Raw genomic sequence first — 19,194 nt, forward strand, 5'->3', positions numbered from 1 at the left:
ACATTGATGTTTCAAGTGTTGAGAAACCGAGATATTTTCACAACAGAAATGCTACTTTGATGAAAGATATCCATATCATTCGTTATGAGCAAAGAATTGAACATTTAGCAAGCAAAAAACCTCAAAGGGGCTTTAAGATGTCTAGACTACACTATCTAAATGTAGAAGTTAAATGGCTCCTTTTAAGGCTTTGTAGAAAAGTAAAGACGTGTGCCCCAAGCTCCTAAGCTGCTAATAGGGAAGAAAGATAAAAGGCTAGGAGATATAACCTGACAGTTACATTTTAGTTTCCCCGTTATAATTTTACAGCTGTCCTCACACACACACTTGTCAAAAAGCCACTCTACAAAGTAATGCAAGCGCAACCTAGGACTTTTTAGGCAACAGAAAGCAGTTCATCGCCATAAAGGGCCAAATACAGTTCAAACAGTTAAAAACCGTTAAGAACGAAAAAGCTATCTTCTGTGTGGGTGGTGGCAGTGACTAAAGTCACTTGTTTATGATTGGCTGTGTTCCTGTAAGGGAAGGTGGAAGACTGCACAGGTCACAAGACCCTCTTTGGTAAATAGCAAAATGGCATCTGCTCAGGTTTTCATTTAGGCTGTCAGATGATTCTGTTCCTTTTACCAAAGGCTTTGGGAGAAAGAGACTTTGACCTTGGTTAGAAAGAAAGCCGTTATCCTCTAATTACATCTTTTTTGCAGCACACAATCCAGCATGCAATTAATATTAGCCACAAAGGAAGAACTTTTCCAATGCCAGAAAATTAGTGCTTTAGACCACAGTCTATGGAATATAAACCCACCCATATCACCCTAACAAGATGTTTAATCTGCGGAGCAAAAAATGCATTCCAATTAAAAAGGAACAGCTGATACTTTAAATGAACACAAGTCTTCAACACAGACTTGAGCCATCTGCAATGGAAGAAGATTCCAGCTTCTGTTCCAATAAGAAGCTACCAAACCATTATTACTGCTCTACAGGTTGCTGCCAGAATAGTGGAAAAATCTGGGGAGTTTTTATTGTCTCATTCCTCCTCTGTATTCATCCTAGTGCTAGCAGGAAGGCTGAACTGCTACTCCTTACAGAAAAGCACGAGAATCCCACTGTATCCAGGAATTGTGAAAAGGGGACAGAGCAGAGACGATAAATTGCTCTTTTATGGGGAAAGATCTGGCTTCTCAAGTGTGAAGGAGGGCCAAGTTAAGTCACTGAGTTTTCTAAGAAATTACAGTCAGAATAGAGGAGAAAGAACTTTACAATTTGCTGTCTTTCTCCAATTCCAACTATCTTGGCCTTACTAGGTGGCTCCAAGACAGGAAACTTTGTTGTTTTTTGTAAATCATTAGCTGCCCAGCACCCCTGAGATATGATGGGTGAGAAACAAACAGGAGTTGTAAATTTCTGTTGTTCTTGCTTTATAATGTTTAGAGTTCCATATGCTCTGCAGTGTGTGATGGTAATAGGGAATTTCTTCCCAATTCCTTCTATTTGCTTATCCAGCAGACTGACAGAGTCCATTGGTTGCAATTGTGTTAGCTCAACAAGCAAAAGCTGCTAAATCCTAACTGGGATGCCATGGCTGGCTAGACTATTTTAGATTAATAATAATAATAATAATAATAATAATAATTTATTTGTACCCCGCCCATCTGGCTGGGTTTCCCCAGCCACTCGGGCGGCTTCCATAGAAACCAAAAATACAGTAAAATATCACAGATAAACTGAGATGGCATTCAGTGTGGGGATTCCCAGTTTCAAAGCCAGACAACTAAGCACAAAACTACCTTCGCAGCTAGAGGGACAGCTGACATTGTCATCTTAGGATAGTGTTCTGTTCCTTATGGACCTGAACAACCCAGCGATAAAGCTGAGTATTAAAAAAAACCTTTTCCAAAGAGATGGATGAAACTGATTTAAAAGAGCAAGTCTGGAGTGCGTGTGTTGTGCATACTGCAGAAGCTAAAGGAGAAAGAATGCTAAAAGAGTTGCATTCATTTTTTAAAAAAAATATTTACATGAACATTACCACAATTATTATTTCTATTTTCCTTGCTGTTTCTGTGTCTTTAGATTTCAAAAGCATTTCATATTTTACTGTCAACATTGCTATCTTTGGACCATATTCTCCTGTCTTATGAAGCACATACAATTTTTAAAAGCCAAGATTCAGAGGACTGGATATTTCCCTTGGATAAGAGATAAGACAGGAGGCTACAGGACATCTGTCATGAAGACATCACTCTGTCCTCCCAGCTGCCAGGCACCTGGACAAACACATGTCAGCTACAAGATTCCTTCATTAATATAACTTTGTCATTTCCAATGGAAGACTGTAGGCTTACTCATCCCAAAGAGTATTACTGCTGCAATTTAGATTCAAACAACTGTTTTAAGATTGCCGGAAGACTTGTTTCAAAAACAATTTACAGTGGTACCCCGCAAGACGAACGCCTCGCAAGACGGAAAACCCGCTAGACGAAAGGGTTTTCCGTTTTGGAGGCGCTTCGCAAAACGAATTTCCCTATGGGCTTGCTTCGCAAGACGACAGCCCATAGGGAAATCTCCGGGACAGCGGGGAAGCGCAGCGCGTCTTCCCCACTGTCCTCGGACCTCCTCCCGCCGCCCGGCTTCGGAACGAATCTCCGATGCCGGGCGGGGGGGGGAACACCTCCTCCCGCCGCCCGGCATCGGAACGAATCTCCGATGCCGGGCGGGGGGGGGACGCCTCCTCCCGCCGCCCGGCATCGGAACGAATCTCCGATGCCGGGCGGGGGGGGAACGCCTCCTCCCGCCGCCCGGCATCGGAACGAATCTCCGATGCCGGGCGGGGGGGGGAACGCCTCCTCCCGCCGCCCGGCATCGGAACGAAGCTCCGATGCCGGGCGGGGGGGGGGAACGCCTCCTCCCGCCGCCCGGCATCGGAACGAAGCTCCGATGCCGGGCGGGGGGGGACGCCTCCTCCCGCCGCCCGGCATCGGAACGAAGCTCCGATGCCGGGCGGGGGGGCGGGGACACCTTCTCCCGCCGCCCAGCTTCGGATGGCTTTCCTGAAGACTTGGGGTGGGAGGAGGGTTTTCCTTCCCACCGCCAACATTCAGAATGCTGTTCTGAATGCTGGCGGTGGGGAGGAAAAACCCTCCTCCCACGCAAGCCCCGGGAACAGAGGGAAAGCGCTGCGCGCCTTCCCCTCTGTTCCCGTACCTGTCCTGAAGGCTTGCGGTGGGGAGAAAAGCCCTTCTCCGCACCGCCAGCCTGGCAAGCGGTTTCCCTAGGAACGCATTAATTGATTTTCAATGCATTCCTATGGGAAACCGTGCTTCGCAAGACGAAAAACTCGCAAGAAGAAAAAACTTGCGGAACGAATTAATTTCGTCTTGCGAGGCACCACTGTATGTTCTCCAACCTACTGTTCATATGAATAGCACAACACTATGGGTTGGATCAAGGGAAGAGAGGGAGGAATACTTCCCGCATTACAGTCCCATATGCACCCTGTGAGGGTTGATGGACCCCCTGGAATGGCATAAGGTAGGGCATGGGAGAACTGAAGTAGATCTGGGAAACTGGATTTGGAAGGGCTACTTTGCATGAACAGTAACACATTTCTATTCACAGAGATCTCTCTAGATCAGTGGTTCCCAACCTTTTTTTTGGCCATGCACCACCTAAGTATCCAAGTGAAGTGGGTATACTTGCATCCTTAATGTACAGAAAACGCAACTATACATGCAGCTATTGCAATAGAAACTAGTTTTGGCTTTCCTCAGATGCTGCCTAAAAGCACTTAAAAAAAAAAAAAAATCACCAGAACCGTTATGTGGTGTAATGGGGAGGATGAATATGTATTTAGGCAATGATAAATCCACAATAATGTTTCCAAGTCATCATCTCTACACAAGATACAGAAGAGCCTGTTGCACCTTTTCCTCTCATTTTAGGAAAGCAGCATTTTGTAATGTTTCACTATACAAGCATTTCCCCCTCATATTTCCCACAGGTAAGACTCATTTTACTCAATACTCCACCAAACCCCCACTCTGTATGAACTCAAAACACATTTATTAGGCTACCTAATTTTAGTGCCCATTCCGAAATTCAGCTGCTACCCTATCACACAGGGACACGGGTGGCACTGTGGTCTAAACCACTGAGCCTAGGGCTTGCCAGTCACATCGGCGGTTCGAATCCCCGCGATGCGGTGAGCTCCCGTTGCTTGGTCCCTGCTCCTGCCAACCTAGCAGCTCAAAAGCACGTCAAAGTGCAAGTAGATAAATAGGTACCACTCCACCGGGAAGGTAAACGGCGTTTCCGTGCACTGCTCTGGTTCGCCAGAAGCGGCTTAGTCATGCTGGCCACATGACCCGGAAGCTGTCTGTGGACAAACGCCGGCTCCCTCGGCTTATAATGCGAGATGAGCGCCACAACCCCAGAGTCATTCGCAACTGGATCTAATGGTCAGGAGTACCTTTACCTTTACCTTTACCCTATCACATAAGCAGCCACCCAACGTTATTAGCATATTCCTGCCCTCCACCAATAGCCAAGATATACTATTGCAGAGCAGAAATAACACTATTGTATTTACCACTGTGCACAATCCTTGTTTCCCCCCTCATGAATCCTTGTAGACGACTATTTTAGAACTGAGTCTGTTTCCAGTAGACCCTGTGCAGTTCCTGTGCAATGAGTGCCCTCTCATGGCAAAGAGTAGTCACAACCACAAATATTGCTCTGGACATGTGGCAAATAGAAGTCCATTCACAACAGAATGCATCTACATTTTTCCAAACGTTAAAGAGACATGGGATCAAGGTGCTTTCTTTTTACTTCCCAAAATGTAGGCCAGATAGGGACTAAGAGATTTTAAAACTGAAACCTCAGCCACTACTGTGTCCTTAATCAATTGCACAGTTCATGGTGTCCCAATAAAACTGCTGGCACATTTGCAAAGCTAAGCAGGGTTCAGTATGGTTTCCTATTGGATGGGGGACTGTGTGTTGAGATTCCTGCATTGCAGGGGGTTGGATTTGATGACCATCGGGGTCCCTTCCAACTCTACAATTCTATGAGTCTTTCTGTATCTAGAAATGTACAGTCATATGGAGAGTTCAATATGTTTTAGATTCTTGCAGTAAATGAAGGGTTTTCCAACCAAGTAAAAGGACCAATGTAGGAAGACAAAACAAGCATAAATGAACACTGGGAGCACTGGTTAAGCCTGAGGAGCCTGATTTATATCTACCTAAAATTTCCTAACTATTAAGAATACTAGATATGAACATCTGAACCAGAGACATGAAACTGGCAGTCTCTTTTATTTTCTTAAAAATATATATACAGTGGTACCTTGGTTCTCGAACTTAATCCATTCCGGGAGTCTGTTCGACTCCTGAAACCATTCGAAAACCAAGGCATGGCTTCCAATTGGCTGCAGGAGCTTCCTGCACTCAAGCGGAAGCCACGTTGGATGTTTGGCTTCTGAAAAACGTTCGCAAGCCGGAACACTTACTTCCAGGGTTGCAGCATTCGGGAGCCGATTTGTTCAACAACTAAGCCATTCGAGAACCAAAGCACCACTGTATTTCATTTATTAATTGCTTCTATGAAGCGCCTTAAAGTAATTTCAGAATTCGATAAAACTTATATAGAACAATTTTAAATCCAATGCACATACCGACTTTTCTTGTGGAAGGCTGTAGAGCAGCTGATTTGCAGGTTCCAGGTTCAGTCCCTGCTTGGAAGCACTACCTGAGACCCTGGCCAGTGTAGGCCGTTCTGAACTTGATGAATCAAGAATATGATCTGGTATAATGCTGCTTTCTATGTACCTATAAATTTGTTGTGTATCATGCATACATAAGGTTCCTCCACTAGAGGGTATTCAATTCAGTTAACAACAAAAGGTCAAGAGGTATCACCTAGCAGAATTTGCAATTTACAAGAATAAGCACCACATACAAAATTTGTAAGGCAATGCATGTGGCAGGGACAGAACTAAATAAATCTGGAGAGCATCTGCCCAAGTTCTATTCTTGCCATTGCTAACCATTCATAGTGAGACTGAAGGTACCCTCTTTGCAAAAATGAGAAAGACAACTTTGAGATTTTAGCAAACTTCAGAGAGAGAAAAGACGCAGAAATGTGGTTACTCAAAAAGTTTTTAATACATCCTCCAATATAGAAATTCTCTAGCTTTTAAATCAAGTAGGGCCTTAAAACAAATTAAGCTATTGAAAATCAAGTTTCATATAGTTTCTCTTCCTAGGAAAATGTTTATGACCAACTACCTTGTACAGTACTAGTCATTTTAAAGTTCATGTGAATCAGTCATGAACACATACAACTCTCTGCTTAATATAACTGGAGACTTGAATTGTATTTTCATCTATTAAGAGTGCATTTTCAAACCACAATGAGAATTTAACTTTATTACACTTGGCCTTTTTGTTTACAAGTCAGAAGGGAACATTTTTTTCCTCCTCCAGGTAATGTTTATGGTAGTATTTCTGCAATACTATTATAGATTGCAATGTCCCAAGGGCCATTACATGAGTGATTCTCAACCTGCTTGTCATCTTAAAAAATGTAGCCAGTAACCTGCCTCTCAGAATGGTTGTGAATATGCTGTTTTAGATATTTTGAAATTGGATGAAATTAGGATATTAGGATGGAAGGGAAATATGACTATGCGGAGAGAATGAAGTAGGTTGGTGAGACTGGATTTCATTTGAGTAGAAGAAACTATAGTAGGGAAGAGAACAGTGTTGCACAATTGCTACACTAATTGAGATCATTTGGTCTCTGGAAGTTATGGGTTGGGGACATTTAAAAGCCAGGCAGAAGTCATCCTGGATGGAAAAGGATATAAATTCAGATAAATAACTATTTGCTCATGACATTTATATCCTGTCTTTCCATAAAAATGACCAAGGTGCCTAACTATAAACTCTAATACAAAATAAATAAGCACCTTCAAAATAAACCAAAAGAAAAATAGCTGATGGCAGATAAAAAATGAAAAGGTGGTAGCCAGTTAAAACATAATTTAGTTCATCAGACTGAAATCCAGAGCAGCAGAGAAAAACCAATAATCTTAGTGGCCAAAAGCCTGTTTAAATAAAAGACATTTTTACAGTTTAAAATGCTGCACTTTATTGTGAGTGGCAAAATGTCATTATTAACTCACAGCCACCATCACAAATAGGAATGCCAAGTCATTTAAATATTTTTGAAATACTGTCAATGTTCCTCTTTTAACTTCTCTGAATGTGTAAACAAGGGAGTTTTTTTTAAAGATAGATGATACATAGATGATAGATAGATGATACATAGATAGATGATGCATAGATAGATATAGATACTGTACATTACATTAATTTAAATTTGGAACTCCCTGACTATTGACATCAGGCTGACACCTTCCATTTGACTTTCTAGAGCTTTCGTAAGACATCCAGAATGTTCTATGTGCTTTACCTATTTTTTAGCTACCCTTGATTTTAATCATAATTGATTTTTTTATAAACCCGCTTTTGCCAATTTTGGGGCATCTGGGAGCATGCCTGGAATTTTGAGGTGTGAAAGAAGCCAGTCACAAAATGGCTGTTGCCATGCATGTGATTTAACAAAAAATGGCTGCTACCTCCAAAAAGGCAGTAAAATGAATGAGATGGGAACATAAAACAGTTCAAAAATATGGGGAGGGGGTTGATCCTTTTCTTTTTGGGGGGAGGGGGGACACTGTTAAGTATTGGTTGTTATGTTATCTGTTGCTGATGTGCTGCCATAGATTACAGCTGGAAAACAAAAGATAATCAAACCCAGGGATAATTTTGAATTACAACAGCAGCCATGCAAAGGCATGACTGGCTGGTTAGTAGTTCTATCTTATTTTATTCACTATCTTTGTGGAATGGAAAGGATCAGAAATGTAAGGAAAAATACACAGAAAATACATTAAAAACTTATCAGAGCAATAGTTGAACAATACTGGCCCAGACTAGTGTGATGTTGGAGGGTCAATGTAATCGACAGGCTTCTCTAAATTAGATGAGTTTGAGGACAGGATAGTAAGGTTTCTGCTGTTGCTCTTCCCTCCCCAAGCATCCTTGGAAACAATTCCTGCTGTTGGCCAATGTTAACACAATGTTCCTCTCAAACGCCCCTCCCCAAAACAACTTCAGAATTATCAGGGGAAAGGTTGTATTAATAATGATGGTGCCTCTGAACTGGTTTGGTTCCCCCCAAAACAACTTTGAAACAATCCCTGCTGTAAGGCATAGAGCAGAAACGAAAGGATTGCCATAACTTCCCCCCGCCCATGCAACCCCCCCCCCCACCAATATTAACTGAGGCCCTTGTCAGCAGGCAACAAAACAAACACAGCAGCGATAGGAAGATCCCCACGTTTCTTCCCTCACCACCCCCATTTCAAAAAATTTCTCAAGCAGCTGCCTGTCAACTTTCCAAATAGCCAGCAGGCAGCAAAACATATGATATGTGATTCCTGTGCTTCTTCCCTCACTTCAATTGACACATGTGGGGGTTTTTTTATAAAAAAAAGACCTCTCAAGTTGCTGCCTGACAACTGTTCCATGTGGCTGGCAGGCAGCAAAACAACAAGTAAGAGAAGCAAATGTGTGTGTTGAAAGACTAGAAAATAAGAGAAAAGCAGAAAAGCGGGAGAAACAACATCTCTTTATGACCCCACAGATTCCTATTGCCTGGCGTCCAAGCAACTCTTTTATCAACTGCATCTCTGACTCATTCAGTGGCTGAAAACTCTGACAGGTGGGAGCAGAGGCACTGGCACCTTTCCCAGATATTAACTTTGAAGGGTGCCTGCACATTTTGCGTCATAACTTTCTAGGACGGCTAGATAATTGCTTTTTTAAAAAATGAAAGCTCCAAGTTCTGGGGTCCCTGGTGGTAACACAGCTGAAGGCCCTTAAAAAAAAAATAGCCATACAAACCTGACCAACAATGCATATAAAAGTTTTGTTCAAAATTAATTTACCTTGGGGGGAAATGTGGGCACATATGTTTCCCAAACCTATACTTGCACAAGTAAATCTAGTGTGATATATGCTATTCCCGATAAGCTTCCTGCTGCAAAAGAAAGACAGGGAGCTCTGAAAAAATATAACTACCTTAATTCACATTTTTATCTAATACAGAGCTAATTTAAGATAGCTCGGTCTGCTGCACTCCACCCACATGGCACAAGACCTAGTGACAGATTACATATGGCTATCTATATCCCATCAGATCTCTCCTGTGGCTACTGAGAACTTGCTATCATATTAGAAGCTCCCAATGAGATTAGTTAAAAGCTTTGAAACCTTGTTAATGAAAGCCAAGACTGAAATGAATCCACATAAGAGTCAAGCGAGACTAAATGCACCTCAAGGCCAGTCAAAAGTCGGACCCATAGAAGACATGAAAAATATTTCTGTATAAAGTGGATCGACTTGGAAAGTGACATTTAAAAGTGAAGTTACTTCTGCAGTATGTAAGGCTGATACAGATAAAATGTCTCTGTTCTTATTGTGTGGTGTCGCTCTCAGCTCTTATGTTTTTAGCTCTTAAGAGAAGTTTTTAACTCTGCATATGACAAGGTGAATTTGAATGTAGTTACTAGCTTTTTAATCCATGTCCTGTGTTGGATTCTGTTGTGGCATTTTTTATAATATTACATACGTTGTTACCTTTTATCATTGTAATTACAGCTATCATTGTTTTAAACTTCCATTGTACATTGTCCAGATAGCCAGGTTATGGGGTGATTAATAAAGAATAACAACAGGATACTAAAATAATATTAAAGGACCTGGGAGACTAGAACAAAACAGAAAAGTCATTGCTCTCAATGTAGGGATTAGGCAAGCATACTAAAAGTGAGAGAATTTCATAATCAGTAAGCCACCATCAAGAAGGCCCTATTATTATTATTATTATTATTATTATTATTATTATTATTATTTCTATACCACTTTATGTTCTTCAGAAAAAAATCTCAAAAGTGGTTTTGAAACATCAAATACAACATTCCAAAATAAAACATTACATAATGAGAAAAAGCTAAAAAAACCACCAGAGCCTCCATGTTCAGAGGCATGAGACCCCTGTTTTCCATATGATGAGAGAAATGACAGAAGAGAATCTTTATTCCCTATCCCTGTGTCTGGCAACAGCTGAAAACAGAATACTGGGAACAGATGGACTTTTGGTTTCATTCAGACAGACAGACAATTCTTAAGCTCTTATATTCATCTGATACTCAAGAGTTCCTATTGTTCTCTTACATAGCATTTACTACATGCAGTTATATTTTAGCATAAGATTATTCAGTACATTTCTAAATAATTCTTAGGCTGTAGTAAGTGAACACCTGGCATGTAACTATAATAGTTTTCAACTTTCTTACTTGGAGTCACTCTTCACACACATTATTCATCAAACTACAGTTTTAACCACAAGTCTTCAGTTCTGCTTCTTGGATCATATACATGGAACAGACTCAGAATCCCCATGATACTGGGAAACCAGACATTTGCTTATGGTAGTAAGATTCCAGAGCAGACTTCAAAAGTTGATATACTGTTTAAAGGTCTTCTATACAGTAAAACAGTAGTTGTTGGGGGTTTTTAACCATACCTTTTCAAGTCACAATTTGTCAGTATGACTCCCAGAATTTGCCTGTTATAACATGGGGAGATACAGCTCTACCCAATATACAACAGCAACATTAATCAGAGTGAAAATAAGGTGCACTGGTTGTGGACACACTATTTTCCAATAACTGGCTGTATCTGAGAGAACCTTTGATCATGGAAATGTTATTCTCCAAGCTACAACCATTCTTTGAATGAATGAATAAATGAATGAATGAATGAATCTTTATTTGCGTCAGTCATCAGCCATAGCAATAAAACAACAATACAATATACAAAGAATAGAAATAAAAAGTCAATTATATAAAATACATTTTAGGGTTTTGAATTAATAGTCAAATAGTGGATCTTATTCTAATTGCCCCAGCTAAAAACCTTGCAACCTGTGCTGTCACCTGCTCATCTTGATCTGCCAAGAGAAAGGACACTGTGGCAGTGGTTGGGCGACCCGGAATGGACAATAAAAGATTATAACGAGTGTATAACATCGTTAACACCCATACATGCGTTGAAGTCTCCTCCAATGATAAGCAGTGCTGCAGGATAAGTGGATTCGAGGAATTCTATATAGGTCTCTAATTCTGTCCAAATACATTTATCGTGGATTTTTTTTGACAGGGTGGTATATACACGCTAATCAGCATTAGACAAGCTCTCCGTACTTTGACCATTCTTTCTGTTAATTACTACTCATTTGACTATGAATACACTCCTGCCAATAGAGTAATAATACCAGTCACTAAGTTGTTGTGCTTTGTCCCTCACCTACAAACTATGTGATTTAGTTAGTATTTTAATCTCACATTTGTTGGAGTTTGGTAAAGATACTGCAGCATTTTTGCAGGAATAAACCATCTGGTAAGACCGCTGGTTGAAAGGATTAAGAAATTTTCAAGGTTTATTATTCAAGGCAAACCAAGGCATTCTAATATAGGTTTTACATGGAGCTAACACGGAGCCAGGAAGTTAACACAAACACATTTTATCTCATACTGACTAAACTTGGAGAAGAAACAGGAAGGAAGTAAAGCATGAGTAAACAATCTATTTATCAACAGGTAGTTAAGGAGGAATCAGCAAGGAGTTAAATGATGTAGTTATTTAGCTGGGTAGATGGTTTAGTTAAAGAAGAACAGGCTGCCTTTCTATCGACCCTCACTGGTTCAGGTAGCCTATTTCAAGTGTTGTAGCTTTACTCTCAACACCACTGACACTTCCTTCACCATTTTTAAAAATCCTGTCCCCCATCTTTCACCATTCTTTTTTTAATTTTTACCCTTTCCTACAGCCATGTGTCACATTTAGTCTCTATTCCCCTTTCCCTTTTCCATGCCATGATACACGGTCCTAAAATATAAGCCTGAGGGTTATGTGAAAAGCATCTAAAATTATTAGGAGTAAGTACTGGCAGAAAGCTCCAAGTTCTCTTATTTACCATAAATTTTAAAATGCATTTTACATAGAAAAGCTAGTGTTATGGCAGCCATCAGTGAAAAGCGGGCATGAACTGCTTAACAAACGGGATTTTACTTCTGTGTCACTGTTGTCATCTTCCAGATGACTCTGAACAATAACGCAATAACTTTAAAGCTCCAGGGAGTCTCAGTGGCTCGCCACCTAGTGCTTCTAAGCTCTTGCTTCCCTTGCCTAGCCCCATCCTGCAGACATGCAAGAAAGCATTCCCATCATCATAGTGATGGGCATCACCATTTTCTGTCTTTATGTGCTGGTTGTCTTAAGCTGTTGCCTTGGCAATGGCAGCAAATCACAATGACAGCAGCATTCTTTCCTATCATTTTCATAGGAATTGCTTGCTTACGATCCCCAACATGGTATTCTTCCAGGTGGCCCTATAGGACATTCTTTGTTCATAGAAGCACTATGAAGACTCAAGAGCGCCTCCTTCTGCTGCAAGGTCCAAATATTTCAGCTCTATGAACTCAGTGTCCTTTTTCTGGCGGTTAATCTGAAGTTCCATGCCTGGGATGGCCTCTAAGCCATTTGAAATGTTTCAAGAGGTCTTCTCTGATATGACAGGCAGTATCAAAATCTATGTAGCCTAATGCATACTCTGGGGGGGGGGGGGTAACCAATCAATCACTGGAAAGTTGCTGCTGCATCTGAACAGCATCAAAGAGTCCCTTGGGTTAATCAATTATATAAAAGAGAGTTTAATTATATAAAAGAGAGTGGGAGTTTACTATAGATCCCCAAGCCAAACGGAGGACATAGATGATGCCTTCCTGGAACAGATGGCCAAGCATGCAAAAGGAAGGGAGATAGTAGTAATGGGGGACTTCAATTACCCAGATATTTGTTGGATGTCAAACTCAGCCAAGAGCATAAGGTCAAACAGATTCCTCACTGGCCTTGCAGACAACTTCATTGTCCAGAAAGTGGGAGAAGCAACAAGAGGAACAGCCATTTTAGATCTGGTCCTAACCAATGTTGATGACCTGGTTAGTGGGGTAGAAGTGGAAGGATCATTAGGCGCGAGTGATCATGCTCTTCTGAAGTTTACTATACAGCGGAAAGGAGCAGCCAAGCATATTAGGACTCAATTTCTTGACTTTAAGAAAGCCGACTTCATAAAACTTAGGGAAGTGCTGGGTGAGATCCCATGGACAGTAATACTAAAAGGAAAGGGAGTTCATGATGGCTGGGAGTTTGTTAAGAGGGAGACAGTAAAAGCACAACTTCAGGCAATACCAATGAGACGGAAACATGGAAGGTACCTAAAGAAGCCAGGGTGGCTATCTAAAGAACTTTTAACTGAGTTAAGATTAAAAAAGGATGTGTACAAAAAATGGAAAAGGGGGGAAACCACCAAAGAGAAATTCAAACAAATAGCCAGCACGTGTAGACACAAAGTCAGAAAAGCTAAAGCACAGAATGAACTCAGGCTTGCTAGAGAGGTTAAAAGCAACAAAAAAGGCTTTTATGGGTATGTTCGTAGCAAAAGGAAGAACAAAGAAACAGTGGGGTCACTCAGAGGAGAAGATGGTGAAATGCAAACAGGGGACACAGAAAGGGCTGAACTCCTCAATGCCTTCTTTGCCTCAGTCTTCTCCGATAAAAAAAAACAATGCCCGACCTGAAGAATTTGGAGCAAATGATTCAGCAGAGGAAACACAGCCCAGAATAACTAAGGAGATAGTACAATAATACTTGGCTAGTCTAGATGTATTCAAGTCTCCAGGGCCAGATGAACTGCATCCAAGAGTATTAAAAGAACTGGCAGATGTGATCTCAGAACCACTGGCAGTCATCTTTGAGAATTCCTGGAGAACAGGCGAAGTCCCGGCAGACTGGAGGAGGGCAAATGTTGTCCCTATTTTCAAAAAGGGGGAAAGAGAGGACCCAAATAATTACCGCCCAGTCAGTCTGACATCAATACCAGGGAAGATTCTGGAGCAGATCATTAAGCAAACAGTCTGTGAGCACCTAGAAAGGAATGCTGTGATCACCAATAGTCAGCATGGATTTCTGAAAAATAAGTCATGTCAGACTAACCTGATCTCATTTTTTGACAGAATTACAACCCTGGTAGATGAAGGGAACACAGTGGATGTAGCCTACCTTGATTTCAGCAAGGCATTTGACAAGGTGCCCCATGATATTCTTGTAAAGAAGCTGGTAAAATGCGGTCTTGACTATGCTACCATTCAGTGGATTTGTAACTGGCTGACTGACCGAACCCAAAGGGTGCCCATCAATGGTTCCTCTTCATCCTGGAGAAGAGTGACTAGTGGGGTGCCACAGGGTTCTGTCTTGGGCCCGGTCTTATTCAACATCTTTATCAACGACTTGGATGATGGACTCAAGGGCATCCTGATCAAATTTGCAGATGACACCAAACTGGGAGGGGTGGCTAACACCCCAGAGGACAGGATCACACTTCAAAACAACCTAGACAGATTAGAGAACTGGGCCAAAACAAACAAGATGAATTTGAACAGGGAGAAATGTAAAGTATTGCACTTGGGCAAAAAAAAATGAGAGGCACAAATACAAGATGGGTGACATCTGGCTTGAGAGCAGTACATGTGAAAAGGATCTAGGAGTCTTGGTTGACCACAAACTTGACATGAGCCAACAGTGTGACGCGGCAGCTAAAAAAGCCAATGCAATTCTGGGCTGCATCAATAGGAGTATAGCATCTAGATCAAGGGAAGTAATAGTGCCACTGTATTCTGCTCTGGTCAGACCTCACCTGGAGTACTGTGTCCAGTTCTGGGCACCACAGTTCAAGAAGGACACTGACAAACTGGAACGTGTCCAGAGGAGGGCAACCAAAATGGTCAAAGGCCTGGAAACGATGCCTTATGAGGAACGGCTAAGGGAGCTGGGCATGTTTAGCCTGGAGAAGAGGAGGTTAAGGGGTGATATGATAGCCATGTTCAAATATATAAAAGGATGTCACATAGAGGAGGGAGAAAGGTTGTTTTCTGCTGCTCCAGAGAAGCGGACACGGAGCAATGGATCCAAACTACAAGAAAGAAGATTCCACCTAAACATTAGGAAGAACTTCCTGACAGTAAGAGCTGTTCGACAGTGGAATTTGCTGCCAAGGAGTGTGGTGGAGTCTCCTTCTTTGGAGGTCTTTAAGCTGAGGCTTGACAACCATATGTCAGGAGTGCTCTGATGGTGTTTCCTGCTTGGCAGGGGGTTGGACTCGATGGCCCTTGTGGTCTCTTCCAACTCTATGATTCTATGATTCTAATCAAAGGCAGTCTTTCCACATTCTTGAGGTGTCAGGGGAATTTGTTGAATGCTGTGCTATGGGAATGTGAGGAACTGAGAGCCTCCTATGAATTCAATGTGGCATCAAATTTCACAAGTCAATTAACAACTGAAAATCAATGCATAATTGTTTGCTGCTATCCAGGTTGGGCACCAGCATAATTCATGGACAGGTTCACCTGAAATTCTTGCTGTTGCTGGACTAGAATACACAGTAACTTGTCCTGATGTTCAATCAGCCATAGGCCAAATGATGATATTCCATAAACATGATGGGTTACCTTTTGGCCAAAGAAAATGATCCATCATGCTAATCAAGGAAGAAATACCAGAGCCTCAGCTAGAGGGAAGGAGCTTCATTTATCACCAGCATCCCATCTCTACACCAGGATCCTCTACAGCTGCCCTAGGAGCTCGAGGAAGACTCCTTGTTGAGCAGCCGCTTACTTCATTCTCACTCATTCTTAGGCAGCTACTGGAGCCTCTTGTTCCGCTTCACCTTCTTGCAAGGCTACCCCATCTCACAACCAAGCGGAAATACATCCCCCTTGCCATAGCACATAGTTACTTACTTCCATATTCATGGTCACAGTTTCTCATGTCATCATTATCCCAGCAATGGTGTTGGTAGCTGTCTTCTCTCCTGTTCTCTAGTCAGCAAAGAAGTACATTCTGCTATGGTGCACTTTCAGAAGCCCAGAAAGGACATGGGTTCAAAGACCTGATCCATGTGAAGGAAAAGCTAGCCATTCCCTTTTTCCTCCTATGGAGCTACTGTCCACCCCTTGGAATATTAAAATCACAGACCCTGACAAAACACTCTTTATACAGTGATAGAAAGCAACAGTGTTGAAGGCGAACAAAAGTAACTCTTACCTGACTGTCTCTTCCTGGATACCCATGATAACTGGCAGTCAGAGGCTCATTCTGCAAGAAAGCAGATATTATCCATTTTGATAAAACGTAGGAAAAGAGATGCTATCTATTAAGAAAAAAAAAAGAAGAAGCCTATAATAATATAGAAACGGAACAAATAAATAACACTTTGCCTCTGTAGCAGCATATGCCCATGTCTTCATGACAATGTCAAGTGACATCTGGCTGTTCCAGCAGTTTCAAGAACAAAAGTTCATACTGCATTTTAGACAGCTGGGAATATTGCTGAACAGTAAGTGACAAGAGAAAGCAAAAACCTTCACCTTACTTAGGCAAGAAGGAGAAAAGTGGGCATTTAAAGGCTGTCAGTTAAAATATGATAAGTCCAAGAGAAAATGGGTTTCCCCCCCATTAAAATGGGTTCTACATGATTTCCAATCTCCTTGCCTACTTCTGCTGTAACACTAATTGAATCTCACACTCTATGGGGAAAGGGGGAAGTTCCTGGCATCAGTGGTGTTTCCCCAGGAAGTCTCTGGTGCTGCCAATTTTACAGGTCAGCAACTTGCTGGTGTCTCTTGTTGAATAATTATTCTCTACAGGAATTGCTATTGTGGGAAGCGAAAGGAAGCAGGGTGAGAAACTGTTACAAAGAGTTAAACTCCTAGGAGGGCAGCAGAACAATCCTTTTATATCTAGTACAGAGAAAATCCCTGTCAGTCAGTAGGGGATCCCAAAAGGAAAAAGGAAGCAGAAGGGCAGCCCAAAGCAAAACCGACTCCACTGCATACACTCAAGGAAACTTTCACAGAGGGAAAGCAGAGAAAATGGCAACATTAACCATTTGAACATGTAATTCTCCTTGCTCTTCAGGGGCAAAGAAACACACCACACACAGCGAACACCAGAAACAGGTTGCCTTCCAACAACAATCACACAGCCTAGCAAGACAATGCCACAGTTAACTTCAATTCCCTCCTGGCTCACTTCTGCCAAAGCTGAATTGTATTTCAACCGCTGTTACAAGCATACAAGCAGCCATTTACAGAGGAATTCAGTTAGAATGAAATCAGACTGCCATGGGATATTTATTTGTTTTCTTTACTGCTAAAGGGCATTTCTATTTCTTTGATCTCTCCTATATGAAAGGGGAAAGAGGGGGAGAAACAAGGGCACAGAGATTTAAAGTTTGCTACATGCAAGATTTTACATTGACTGCACTAATCATTCCCACACGGTTTTTCAACATTCGCTAAAATCTTACTCTTAATATACAACAATATTAAATTATATAAAATGTCATGAAAGATACAGCATAAACCTATGCTCATAAATTCACTATGCTTAGCGAAAAGCTTCACACTGTTCTACATCGAGTTCTGTTTTATATAATTAAAAGGCGACCACTGGGTCTTTGCTTTATTTTCCTTTTCTTAATCAATCCATTTCAGTTACTTTTTATATTGTAGCAACATACTCTCCTTCACTATATATCTGTTCAGCTGAAGATGTGAGCATGCCATTAAGCTGCAGTCACCATTTTGTAGTTACCAAGATTCCAACTAAATTACAGTAGCCTTTGGGATAGAGGTTTTCCACCCCTGCTCTATGCGGACAGGGATAACCTAGTTTTAGGAGTCTGATGACCTCCTGGTTAAATTGCTGCCTTTGAAGATGGTTCAGAAAGTGCAGCCAATGCAGAATGCAACAGCCAGATTGATAATGGCAATCAGACAATCTGACTACATGGCACCCATTCTGGCTGTCTATGTGTTTCTAGGCCCAATTCTAAGTGCTAGATTTAAACTAATGAGCTTAACATTCCTCAGGACCCTAATACCTGACCGAAGAGCTTGTCATGAACCTATAAATACCCTACAATCAGCACCTGGGGCCCTCCTCTGAGTAATTCTTCCAAAAAAGTTTCAGAGCATAGTGACGAGACAGGAAACAGTGGGCCCCATTTATGGAATACTCTTCCCAGTGAGGTTTGCACTGCTATGTTTTCAGTTATGGGGTAAGACCTTTCTCTGCTCCCAGATTTTTTGATGGAACATTTTATGGGCATTTTGTTAATTGGTTCTGTTGCCAGTGATTACTCAGCTTAATTTATGGGGCAGGATGGTTTCAGTATTATTATGGGGAATTGTTGTTTTGATATTGTTTTGTTTTTAATGTTTTGTAAATCAACTTGACTCAGGTTTTTTAGATGCCCTTTTCGTAACAAAACAAACAAGAAGATTGTATCTTAATGATTACATTCATTTTATTGTCCATCCAATTCCCAGAGGCCCAGTTGACACAATTCTTTAGCAGTTTAATATTATTTGTGGGCCATGTACACGCAGAAGTAAATAGTCAGACACACTCCGTCATTACTCTACAATAGTGAAACCCTTTTCACAGGATAGTTTGGCAAATATCAAGAATATCCTGAAATACTTTAAAGCATAGGTTTCTGCTGGGTGGGCTTTTGGTGAGAAGGATAAATAGTGTCCTGAATAGTATTAGCATACAACAATTTATCCCTTGCCTCATATTTAATTTGTTAACTCGCCCAACCACTGACATTCATCAGCAGGCATAGGCAAACTCGGCCCTCCAGATGTTTTGGAACTACAACTCCCATCATCCCTGAGCACTGGTCCTGCTAGCTAGGGATAATGGGCCTATGCCTGTTCATCAGCATTGAACAAACATTACCTCTAGAATCTATAAACTGAAACAGGGCTGCTCCAAAGGCATTGATGCCCACCAAATCGCAATGGATGCCATCTCCATAGGGTAAACTTAAACTACCTAGTCAAATTAGAGCTCCACTAAGTACTTTGTAAATTACATTCCAGCAACCATCTCACTTGCTCAGCAGCATGGGTTTTTTTGGTTTTTGGAATGT

At 41.5% G+C, this 19,194-nt stretch overlaps 1 protein-coding gene across 19 annotated transcripts in view; it reads right to left on the reverse strand.

Annotated features, from left to right (window-relative positions):
- RBFOX2 (RNA binding fox-1 homolog 2) overlaps positions 1-19,194 on the reverse strand; it is a gene marked incomplete at its 5' end in the record, with an annotated part of 176,846 nt that overhangs the window by 128,050 nt on the left and 29,602 nt on the right. For 18 of the 19 annotated variants that reach the window (XR_013977061.1, XR_013977062.1, XR_013977063.1 and 15 more), the window contains one exon: positions 16,299-16,349. The exons of the other annotated variant lie outside the window; for it this stretch is intronic. Coding sequence is in view for 15 of the 18 variants with exons in the window: in XM_080971757.1 (XP_080827883.1) it covers positions 16,299-16,349 (51 nt within the window). The remainder of the gene's footprint in view (positions 1-16,298; positions 16,350-19,194) is intronic. 19 annotated transcript variants of the gene reach the window in all.

The sequence above is a fragment of the Podarcis pityusensis genome, assembly GCF_964106645.2.
Source record: "Podarcis pityusensis genome assembly, chromosome: 10".
Taxonomy (NCBI): Eukaryota; Metazoa; Chordata; class Lepidosauria; order Squamata; family Lacertidae; genus Podarcis; species Podarcis pityusensis.